We start from the raw sequence: 12,554 nt of genomic DNA on the forward strand, positions 1-12,554 counted from the left end.
CAGATAGGGCAGTCTGAAATGGTGAAACTCAAAGGAAAATGTAAATGTAAACTAAAAAAGTCCAAGGTGAATTAGGATGAGCAAAACACAGTTAGGGTTTAGCTTGCAAAGTGGGTTGCAACTTAAGATGTACACAATTCACAAATGGTGAAAACAAACAAAAAAAAGTAAAAGAAAAGAAATTATAAATCAAAAGAAAGAGAATTGAAAAAAAAAAAAAAAAAAAAAAAAAAAAACCAAAGCAAACCCCAGCCCAAGATATGCTGTATAACATATCAAAAACCCCATGCAACAACAAACACTCAGGGGAAAATAATTATCAAAAACAATATTTACTAAGGTTGAGTTTTCTTATTGTTTCAATGACTCTTATCAATCACATAACCATGACCAACATGCGAGCTAGAACCTACAGCTCCTTCTGGTGAAAAGAAATAAATGTAAAAAAACGCTAGACTGTTCTTTGAATTACAGTGAAACACAATTAAGAACCCAGTTAGAATTCTTATTCAGTTTGCTGAACAATATGCCAGCATTTTTCTTTTTTTTTTTTCAGGATTTCTTTTTTATTTCTATGGGGTATAAATAAGAGGGATAAAAATGAATATAACAAAAATGATCTTCACTTTAAATGTGCATTATAAGAGAAAGAGAGCATGCAAAGTGACTAAGATGAAATTAAGTTTAGTTAACATAAAGGAAAGAAATATAACTATTGTATTACCAGTTTGTGCCATAAATTTAGCAGACTCATCTCGCTCCTGTTGGCCCTTTGTGTCATGAACTGATCTTGGCCGTTGGCTTTTTACAGTATGCTCTCCGATCATTCCAAATTCTAGAGACAGAATAAAGGTTCATGAAAACTAGGTTTGATACAAGATCTTCAGAGAGAAAGCAAATAAGAGCTTAAAACAATTCTGGCAGTAGTTATAGTGTGTTGCAACTGGCAGTAGGTCACACATAGATAACTTATTAATGGCTTGACTTGTACTTTCTTTTTAGCTTTAAAGAAAAGAACAAACAAAGGTTTCTCAGTGGTATGTTGGGAGCATTACTGAGTTCAGCGGCACATCTAAGATACATAACAACACATGCAAATCACTTTGGCTTTTAACAGGATAATAATTTAGCCGCTACCCCTCCCACGTCCCTTCCCCAATAGAGGAAAAAAAAGAGAGAGTAGGAAATGAAGGTAAAAATGTCTAAGCCATCTGAAAGCCACAGAGGAAGGAGGTTGGGGTGGGGAGGGGTGGTGGGGGGTAAGGGGTTGGGTATAATGTGCATGATATATTGATCCACAGTTTCTGCAACAGATCAGGACTTTTAGGGCAATTAGAAGCTAAGACTCAGAGTTAGTATAGCGAAAGTATGTGCTGTTGAATCTGTAAGTATGTACTGTGTATTCATTTATTTAAAATAACTTACTATGAGTTGTTTATTTTTTAAAACAAAATCAATTAATTCATACATCTTATAATCATACATCTTTAGAGGGGCATTATTTCTAAACATTTTTTTTTTGTTAATCCTATAACCAGACATGAAACAATGGCTGAAAAGGTGGATACATATACAGTATGGAGGAATCCACTGGAACATTTGATAATATTTCCAAAATGCAAAATCCATCATTAACATCAGACAATATATAATATAACACAGCCATGCGTCTATCACCAATTGGGAATTACAACTTTATGTACAGTAACCAGAAATAAGATAAATACATCTTTCTGCTTCATAGTCCTTAGACAGTCTTCATTTAGACAAAAAATTCTACATTTTAGACAAAAAATGTTGGAAACATTGCAAATGTCAGGAATGAGGATGAGTAACACCTTGGCTGCAGATGGATGGCTGCAGACATCATTTCCCTATAATTATTACGTTTAAACATTTTGCCTTGACCTATGTACAGCCTCTGGTATAATCTATTTAACCCACAATAAAAACTTGTTTTTTTGAGCTTGTAGTGCTTTTGTCCAGAGAGCATATTAAACCATTAAAAATGCTAGAGCTCAGGAACAAAAAACATGATCAATGTTAGGGGTGAGGCATTTAAGGTGTTAAAATATGGATTTTATCAATCTTCTATTTTTTCTTCTTTTTCTTCTTTACTTCCCACCTTAGTCTTCATGCCCACCAGAATAAGGTGGATGTTAACAAATGATTACATATACTGTAGATGAACACTGGCACATGTTTCTCAATAAGCAAAGCAGAGTCGTCTCTTATACTCCACCTTTAAGTACACATATAAAGAATATCCATGAATCCAAGACAAAACACATTTTGAAATCAGTAAGAGAACAATGCACTTACCAGGACAAACACTAAAGACCTTTTCTCTTCTGTTTTACATCATACTCTACCTATGACATCATATCCAATACTTTCCAAGTTAATTTTCTGATTAAAAGAGGTAGATACTGTATAAATATATAAAAAAAAAACAGCTGAGCATTGGAGAGGCGAATATAAAGGTAAGCTAAAGGGTTAGGAGAAGACAAAGGATGGAGATAAACAGTCTCAAATGTAGTTCAGGCTTCACTGGTTGACCAGGTTCATTATTTTTTGCATGCTGAATATTTTTGTACTATTATTTGGCTAAAGGGATTATTTAGTCAAACATAAACATGTAAGCCTTAACAAGTCTTTAACAGCATAATTGTACCTTGCTATAGGTGAGATGGCGCTCTAAACTTTTCAAGAATTTTCTTCAGTTGGTGATGGTGAAGGAGAATGCTGTCTCAATTTACATATTTTGTATACATGTCAAAGCATTCCGTGAGCATATGAACCCTATGGATGGGGCATTGTTATTTTAGAAAAGAAAATGCCAACATATTAGTTTATCATATAAATAAGGTGTTCAATCAAAATATCTTTGTATTGATTTGCAGTGACTCTTTCCTCTAATGGGAGAACTGACAGTGTCAGCAAAATGCCTCTCCACCGTCTCCTCAACCACCAGCTCTCCACCAGCAAAAAAACAAGGGCTTTTGGGACAAGGGTTTTTATTGCTCTAGTACCTTTCCAGAAATTTGTAGAATCTGTGCCAAGGTTTTTTGAAGCTGTTCTGTAGTGGCTGAAAACATTCCTATGTTGTTTTATCCCTTTACCCACCTGACTGTACATACTGTACGCATTTTAGAACACCGTATTTTAGCAATATGAAACACTGGAAATATTCACATCAAAATGCTAAACACAATTATGAAAGTGAGTTTGTTGGACAACAAACCAGCCATGCAGAGCTGAAAACACTCTAAATGCTCATTTTGTAATTGACATTCACTTATGTTTGTCACTTACTTATCAGTTTGTTAGCACAATTATCATTTTAGAGGTACCCAGATCTCTTGATGAAAGTGCCAGTGAAGTAGAACATGCATCACCCAAATGAACAAATAATGTACAACAATTCTTGGACATTTTTAATTGCTAAGTAGCATTATACAAGACTATCAACAGACCATGTGGACCGAAGAGAGTTAAGCTAAAAAATTAGCATACCCTGGAAGAGATTGTTAAATGTTGCTATTTAATTGGAAAATCTGTCTGATAATGCAATTTTTTTATAGTGGTCACATGAAGTCATTAATTATCACATAGTTGTTTGACTCTATAAAACCTAATGATAACAGGAATTACCTAAACAACCCTGATCAAAAGTTTAATATGTACTGATAATGTGCCTTGTGAAATCAGCTCAATAGGAAATGAACCTTCATACCTGGCATAGACATTAGCACACTAAATGTTTACAGTCATTAAGCTACTTACAAGAACTGAAGTCTTTATTTAAGAACTATTATGAATGCACCTTATATATATTTTTTGTGGTTTAAAGGTGAACTATGCTGACAGCTTTTGAAGTTTTATCATAAAATATATTTTATTATTGGTAAAGTGCAAGAAATTATAGACATTTGCCCAACACCCTTTTATAATACATTTCTCATTATTGCACTTGATATTTATTGCTTAAATTTAGAGTTGAAATAAAATTCTGAAAGCTTTTCATATCTTGGAGCCATAAAATATGTCCATTTTAAAGAAACCCTCAAGTCACTTTAAAGGTAACATATGAGTCAAATTCATAACATGAATTTATAAAGTTCATCACGCTATACCTTTGTATGTGTCACTTTCAGAGCAAATATCCTGTTATTTTAAATGGCATTCACATAGAGGTCAAATCTCATTACTGTTCATAAAAATGATTCGTTTTGTGAAAAGTAGTGCAAACTTTCTTATTTGTGTGTGTTTGTGTGTCACAGCAAATGGCCAGTGGAACCCTTGGGGCCCATGGAGTGGGTGTTCAAAGTCATGTGATGGAGGCTGGCAGCGGCGTGTACGGGTGTGCCAAGGCCTAGCTGTCACAGGGCAACAGTGTGAAGGCAATGGAGAAGAAGTCCACAAATGCAGCGAGCAGCGTTGCCCAGGTAACCATTTGGACAACAAGCACCGGATTCAGTTATGCTCACAAGTGCAAGGAAAGCTGAATGAAAGCAGAGCGTGCAGATAATTATTTGGGTTCTGCGGTGGATTATTATTTATTTAAATGTACAGTTGTGCTTAAAATTTTGCATACCCTAAAAGAAATTGCTAAACAATATCTTATTTTTTATTTATTTATTTATTTATTTATTTATTTATTTATTTATTTATTTATTTATTTTTAGAATTTTTTCTTATTTAATGCATGCATGAAGTCATTAATTATTACATAGTTGTTTGACTTCTTTATAAAACCTAATGATAACTGAAATCACCTAAACAGGTTTAAATATCTTTCAATATTTGGCCACATTATAAACACACAGGTTGACACACAGATATTTAAATGGCCATTAAAGGGATGTTTCCACACCTGGTCCTCATTGTAATTGTAATTAGTGTCTGTGCATAAATAGTCAGTGAGTTTCTCAGCTCATGAGGTGATGCACTGACTTGGCTGGATACTGCACCATACCTGCGTAATTAGGTAATTAAACTTTATAAAGCAGAGAAAGGATATAAAAAGATATACCTACACTTGAAAATGCCACTCTGCCACTCTCATAAAGAGTAAAAATAATAGTTTGTGTTGAAACTAAGCCATGGTCAGGTACAGCAAGAAAGATTTCACCCATTACTGCCAGAAGAATTATTTGGGACACAAAGAAAAACCCACAAACAACTTTGAGAGAAATACAGACTGCTCTGGAAAATAAGTGTTGTTGTTGTTTCAAGGAGCACAGTAAGGAGATACTTAAACTCAAATAGACTGCATGGTCAAGTTGCTAGGAGAAAGCCGTTACAGTGCCCATGCCACAAAACGGCTGTAGCAGAGTTTAGAATTTGACTCGAGAATTTAGAGTGATGAGACCAAAACTGAACTTTACAGTCACAACCATGAATGCTATTTGGAGAGGAGACAACAAAGCCTACAGTACAGTGAAAAGAACAACATCCCCACTGTAAAGTATGCTGCTGGATCTCTTATGTAGAGATATTGCCGTGTGAGCTCCAGCGGCACATGGAAGTTAGGAAAAAGTGATTGTAAGATGAATGCAGCATGTTATCAGACAATACTGGCAGACAATTTGTATTCTACAGCATGAAAGCTGCGCATGTAATGCTCACGGATGTTCCAACATGACAATGATGCAAAGCACAAGGCAAGGTTGACCCTTCAATGGCTATAGCAGACAAAGTTGAGTGGTGTGGGCATCACAGTCTCCTGCCTTCATGCACAAAATTATTACAGAAGACTGCATGCCATCATTGATGCTAAATGGGGCACTACACAATATTAAGAACTAAAGGTATGCAAACGTTTGAACAGCGATTCTTTTCTTGATGATTATCAAAGCAGCTTTCTGTTATGCTTTCTGTTATGCCTATGATATGAACTTAATAGTCCAATATGAAATAAAATAAATGTTTTTGCCTTCTCACTCATATTTTCTTTAAAAAATGGTACACATCTTGCAAATTCTCCCATGGTATGCAAACTTTTGAGAACAACTGTGTGTATGTATGTATAATGTCTATGTACTGGAAACTAACTTGCTATAATGATTACAATATTTAACTGCACACACAGACACAAACTGCAATGTGAACAACATAAACAATTCTAATTTATTTAAAAAAAATTAAAACACAACAGTGAAGAGTCAGAGGGGAGCAATATCACTATATCTGTAGGGATATCACAAAATAGTTTACATAAACAAACTGAATCAGGACACACAATTCGGATCACTGATCAGGAAAAAATCCAATCAATGCCCATCGTTTGTGAATGCTAGGAACCATCAGGGATTTTACTGATCTTGTGCAGTCAGATATTTGCAGTCCATTTAAACACGGAGTCACTTTTCCACACAATTCTTTTAGGTCATGAGAAATGTGGAATTTTAGATCATTGTCTTCATAGCACAAGTTCATTCTAGATGACAGACACATGTACTGTACTTGTTAAACAAATTTAAATTCTATTCTATCTGCATAGTTGTTTTTAAAGGTTTTACAGAAGTATGGGTTTTGATTTACATAGTGACTTCTAATAGCAAGTCTGACAAGTGAAGGGAAGTAACCAAGCCCAATCACAATGGTACTAAACTGGTACTAAACTGCCTCAATCCTTGTCGATGTGAAAGTACTGTACCCTTGAGTGAATACATTTTATACAAGTCAAGTATATCTGTAAATCTGACTTTAAAAGGTTTTTTTGGTCTTATTAAGTACATTTTTAAATGTACCCTGTATCAATGTTTGTAGTTACAAATGAAATACTTTCATTTCAATAGCATTCCATTAGATATTTTTTTTTCCATTTAATATAAATTATGCCATACATTTTCCCAAAGGTGAATGAAATTTAGTGTACTAAAATATTGACTGTGAATGCAGGGTTAGATTTGAAGACCTTACTCAGTTAATATAGGCTGCCTATATTCCTGAAATCCTTCCTTGACTAAACTTCTGACCGATAAGCAGACTGACCTCTGCAAAGACAGATTAGGTTGTTCTCTAATTATAAAAACATCTTTTCCAGGCGTAGGCCTAACTGATTTTCCTACATAGTGACTTTTTTTAATTGGCATTTTTCTAATGATAAAACATCACTCCAAACTGAGGTAGATATTGAACATGGAGTATGTCATGAGCTTGAATGATAAACTCTGAAATGATTCTGAGATTTTGCTTGTTATATGATTCAGTTGATCCCGAGGAATACAATGGAAGTTTGTATTTATCCAGAATTTTGCAGCTATGGTTTAATGTTTTATTAACATTTAGTCTTATGACAGTAAAAAGGTACAAAAACAGTTGTCACATCTGTCTTTGGTTTTACTCTATATCACAGATCATGTCTCAGGCATGCAGTTGCAATCATGGCAAGCTTCATCACATAACATCTTATCAACTCGCATTCTCTAGGCCAGTGGTTCCCAAAATTTTACAGAGATGTACCCCCCAGGGATTTAACATCATTCTGCGTACCCCCCAGACCCCCCCCCCCCACACACACACACACACACACACACACTCACACACAACACCACCACCAATAATTGTGGTCTTGATTTTTTTAAACACATGTACCTTCATAAAATAACTTATTTGATCAAATGCAACTTTGGTATACAAATAATTTTTTAATGACTCACAGTTTAATGAGATGGATGTGCTTGAAATGACACTGGGATGTTTGAAACTCTGGGCTGTTTGGTTGTATCGGAGACAGTTTTAGTCTTAAATCATTCTCTGAGTCTGTGTCGATATTTGTTCTTTATGCTGGTAAGCGCTGAAAACCCACTTCCGCACAGGTATGTGGTCGAGAAGGACAGTAATGTTTTCAAAGCGCTATCTGCTAAGGCAGGATACTATGCACACAAGGCTATCCAGAAATCTGTTAGTGATTTTTATGTAAACTCAATTTTCAAAGCGCCACTCGTAGAGATTTCAATGAGACTCTCTTGCTCAGAAATGGGCAGGTGTGCTGTGGGGGTGGCAGAGAATGGATGGCGAATCCATTGTCCGTCTCTACATCAGTCGATTCATCGATTTGCAAAGCGTAGAAATCGCTGGATTTCATGCGAAGCAATAGATGTTTAAAAACGTCTTCTGCCATATCGGCGATGCAACGTAAAACTGTGAATTACATGCGATACGTAAAGACATGCACTTACGCATGACACTTGACTGGACACAGATTTTTGTTTACTGCAGATGGGGTAATTTGGTTGGATGTCATGAATTTGACCTTTTATGTCACTACCTGGCTACTTTGCTGTGAGTACACGGGGGGGGGGGGGGGTCTGCATTTCAGCATTTTGTTCGCATACCCCCTCCATCAGGTGGCGCACCCCCAGGGTTTGAGAACCATTGCTTTAGGCAGACTGATATGCTCATATACCCTCTATCGCTGAAAAATAGTCTCTTTAAATGAGCAATAGAGAATTAAACTGAAGGAAGATAACTGTCTTAGCATTATTTTGTTATTGCCTTTTTTTTTTACTTTACCCTTCTGCTTTTTATCTAGAATATCAATACATCCTCAACTAAAGTATGTTAAACAGTCTACATGGCAAACATTCAGGTTGTTCAGTGTGCTGAGAGCAGGACGTTTAGTCATTCTTCCTCTGTCAACAGTAATAGCTTTATTTGTGTTAAATGTATATTCGTTAGCTCTCTAATGGAAAAGATTGCAGCATTAGAGGCACCAGACATTAGAGATGTTTAGTGATAATAAGAGCAGCATATATTCTGTAGCAGAAAGTCTAAATGCTTTAGATGAGTTCGAAAGCCTCAACTCCACCATTATAGTTCTCACAGTGTGGTGAATGAGTGCCAATGGCATAATCACAAAGCCAAATCCAAGGCTAAGGCTAAGACTCACCCACACTGTCAGCACTCTTCTCTCTTTCTTGTGTCTTACAGGGTTATAGGAGACTATGTTACGGCAATTAGCTAGGCCTTTAGAGCTAATCTTTGGGTCTTTGGCAAGCACAGATTTTCAAAGGCAGTTTTTTTTTTACATAATATTTAATGATATATGCCTTTGTCAGTCAGAGGATACTAAGAGTCACATTTTCGAGGTGTGTAAATTAGTGAAGGCAATGTTTCATGCAGTAGTAGGTTCAAGCCACAAGCCTCATTTTAACTTTTGACCTAAGCACAGCCTTTGACATTATTCATTATAATATTCTCCTTGATAGAATAGAAAATGATGTTGGAGTTCAGGGGACCTCCCCTGACTCGAGTCTTATTTGTCATTATTCTTAAATAATGAAAAATGCTTTTCTGTGGAAGTTCTAGTATGTAACATAATCCCATTTTATTCCCATTTCCCATTTTATTCACAATGCACTGGCTCCCTATCAAGTTTTGCATTGATTATAAAATACTACTAGTCAAGTCAAGTCAAGCCATGAAGCTTTTATTGTCATTTCAGCCATATATAGACACAGTACATAGTGAAATGAGACAACATTTCACCAGGACTATGGTGCTACATAAAACAAAAACAGAGCTACTGTACATAGAACAAAAATAGAGCTGACTTAAAGTAAGTTAGTCCTAGCCACATAAAGTGCATCTGTGCAACCAAGTGCAAATAAATGATACAAAATACTACAAAAAAAAACAATACACAAAACATCACCAACCAGAATACAGTACATATTGTATATTGTGCAGGAATGAATGCATAATATAACAGCAGCAGCTATAGGAGGTATTGTAAAGAGCTATGAAAAACAGCAATTGACTGAATGTGTAAAACAGCATGTGCAAAGATAGCAAAAACAGTGTGCAAAACAGTATGCAAACAGTTTTATATGAGTGGTACTGTATATCAGAAGAGGTGCAGGTACAGTAAGTGTAGTCCACACAGTTGAGTGTGTGTGTGTTGTGCTTGGTAAAGTTTAGTTCAGTTGATGAGAAGTTTGATGGCTTGTGGAAAGAAACTGTTACACAGTCTGGTCAGGAGGCCCGAATGCTTTAGCACCTTTTTCCAGACGGCAGGAGGGTGAAGAGTGTGTGTGAGGGGTTTATGGTGTCATCTACAATGCTGTTGGCTTTGCAGATGCAGCAAGTGGTGTAAACATCCATGATAGAGGGAAGAGAGTCTCCTATGATCTTCTCAGATGTCTTCACTATCCGCTGCAGGGTCTTGTGATCTGAGATGGTGCAGTTCCCAAACCAAAGAGTGGTGCAGCTGCTTAGGATGTGCAATGGTCCCGCTGTAAAACGTAGCCAGGATAGGGAGAGGGAGAGGTTTCCTCAACCTTCGTAGAAAGCAGAGATTCTGCTGGGCTTTCTTGGTGATGGACTTGTTGTTGAGTGACCAGGTGAAGTTCTCCACAGAGGAATTTGGTGTTCTTGATGATCTCTACAGAGAATCAATCAATGTTCAGAGAGTAGTCGCTCTGTGGTCTTCTGAAGTCAACAAACAGGCAGTTAGCTGTTGTACCACCTCTCTGTATGCTGAATTGTTGTTCTTGCTGATGAGACCCACCACGGTCATGTCATCGGCGAACGTAATGATATGGTTTAAGCTGTGCATTGCTACACAGCCGTAGGTTGAGCACGGACCGAGGGGCAACAGTGCTCAATATGGTGATGCTGGAGATGCTGTAACCGATCCAGACTGACTAAGGTCTACCTGTCAGGCAATTATGACGAGCCTCCCGAGGCACTTTATTACAAAGGGACGATAGTCATTGCGGCAGGACACTGTAGACCTCTTTGGCTCTGGGACAATGGTGGTTGTCTTGAGGCACAACAGCGCTGCTCACGGAAATGTTGAAGATGTCAGTGAAGCACCCTGCCAGGTATGCTGTCTGGTCCAGCAGCCTTCCTTGGATTAACTCTGCATAGATTTCTCCTAACCCTGCCGTTGATAGACAGATTATTTGGTCATTGTGTGGAGAGGGATGGTCTTCCTTTCCGCTACGTTGTACCTCAAACCGAGCACAGTAGTTGTAAATCACATGTGGGAGGGAAGCATCGCTATCACAAGCAAACCTCTCCCAGTTACCAGCATCAGGCGACAACGTAAATAGCATCATATTGGATCCGGAGTGGCCGCTGCATGCTACTGCCACAAGGCCATTTTTGTGTCTCTTTTTTGGTCTTTTATGATCTGCTATGCCTTCATGCGGCTAAAAAAGTGCAGGGTGTTTGTTGGTATATAAAAAAATGAAAGGCTACAGCATGGGGCAAACCTTTCTCTTATAATCACCATAGTTACAGAACAGCCGTCCTCTTTTTAAGTCTAATCAGGAAACAAGTTTGTTTAGTCAAGTCTTTTGTGAATAGTTATTTCTTAAGTAATATAGCAGACATAGAGGGGTCATGAAGGTTTATTTTAGACTTTTCATTCCAGAGGGTCTTTTGTGACAGTGTCCACTATTACAAGTGCTATACTAATAAAATGTATACCTTGGATTTGAGGACTGAAAACTTCTGTGCTGTGGAAGCTTACATTATTTCATATAAAAAAAAATGATCTGAATAAATGACCATCTCTTAAATTAACATTAATTTCTTAACAGTGTTTTGGCTCTTTTGTAATTTGCCAGACTAGAAAAAGACATAAGTGCTTCATATAGTAATTGCCACATCTTCATGATCTTATGATGAAAGTTACATTAATTTCTTTAGTTACATAAAGTAACTATTTTATTAGCAATTTTTACCAATTAGTTGTTGAAACTATCCTTAGAAACTACCACACATAAGTGCCTATGATGTTCGAGATATTTAGAAAATTAGGATACAAGATCACATGATCGTAGAACTCTGGTGCTTAGCAAGGTTAGATGATCATGATCAGGTTTGACTGACTAGGAACTTGAATTGAAGGAGTTAAAGTTTTCAATTGAAGCCTAATATAAAATAATAAATCAAATAATAAAATAGAAAATATAAATAATTTCTATTTATGTTTAATGACAAGTTTAACAACCTTTTGGATGTTAGGTAGTAAAAGAAAATACTAAAGATTTCCAATTTTACTTTTTGTTTTTTAAAATTACAATTTGCATGATTTTTAAATCAAATTTTTGGCTGGAAAAATGATGGATACAGTAAACAAATTAACAGAGTTAGAATTCCTTGGTAGCAGAAGGTTTGAGAAGCCCTGTTCCAGACTATATTCATATCTTCACTGATACACACTCATACATGCTGTAATCAATCGTACACTTAACACCTGCCTTTGCTTGTTTGAGTACTCTTAAGATTCCTGATGTGTTCTTTAGAATAGCTTTTGTGTTTAATACCGTTATGTGCCAATAATTCATATTTTGCTGTTTTTGAACTTGCAGTTTCTACTGATTACATGAAAGCAGCAATCAAGCAACTATCTAATCAATGTTTCTGATCTTCTCCCCCTTTCCTCACACCTCTTTCGATGGGATGCCTTAATGTAACATAAAGACTGTGCCTAGACTCACACCCTAGTGATTTTGCTGCTAGTGTGGAACAAAAACAGAATAAACATCCTTTGTTGAGATATAGCAATGTTCCTCCTCTGAAGTAGTCACCTG

General features: G+C 36.5%; 1 protein-coding gene across 5 annotated transcripts in view; it reads right to left on the reverse strand.

Annotated features, from left to right (window-relative positions):
* The window catches only part of adgrb3 (adhesion G protein-coupled receptor B3), a 152,177-nt gene that overhangs the window by 65,743 nt on the left and 73,880 nt on the right, over window positions 1–12,554 (reverse strand). For 3 of the 5 annotated variants that reach the window (XM_047816627.1, XM_047816629.1, XM_027174484.2), the window contains exon 3: window positions 725–835. The exons of the other annotated variants lie outside the window; for them this stretch is intronic. In XM_047816627.1, coding sequence (XP_047672583.1) covers window positions 725–835 — 111 coding nt within the window. The remainder of the gene's footprint in view (window positions 1–724; window positions 836–12,554) is intronic. 5 annotated transcript variants of the gene reach the window in all.

The sequence above is a fragment of the Tachysurus fulvidraco genome, chromosome 7, assembly GCF_022655615.1.
Source record: "Tachysurus fulvidraco isolate hzauxx_2018 chromosome 7, HZAU_PFXX_2.0, whole genome shotgun sequence".
Taxonomy (NCBI): domain Eukaryota; kingdom Metazoa; phylum Chordata; class Actinopteri; order Siluriformes; family Bagridae; genus Tachysurus; species Tachysurus fulvidraco.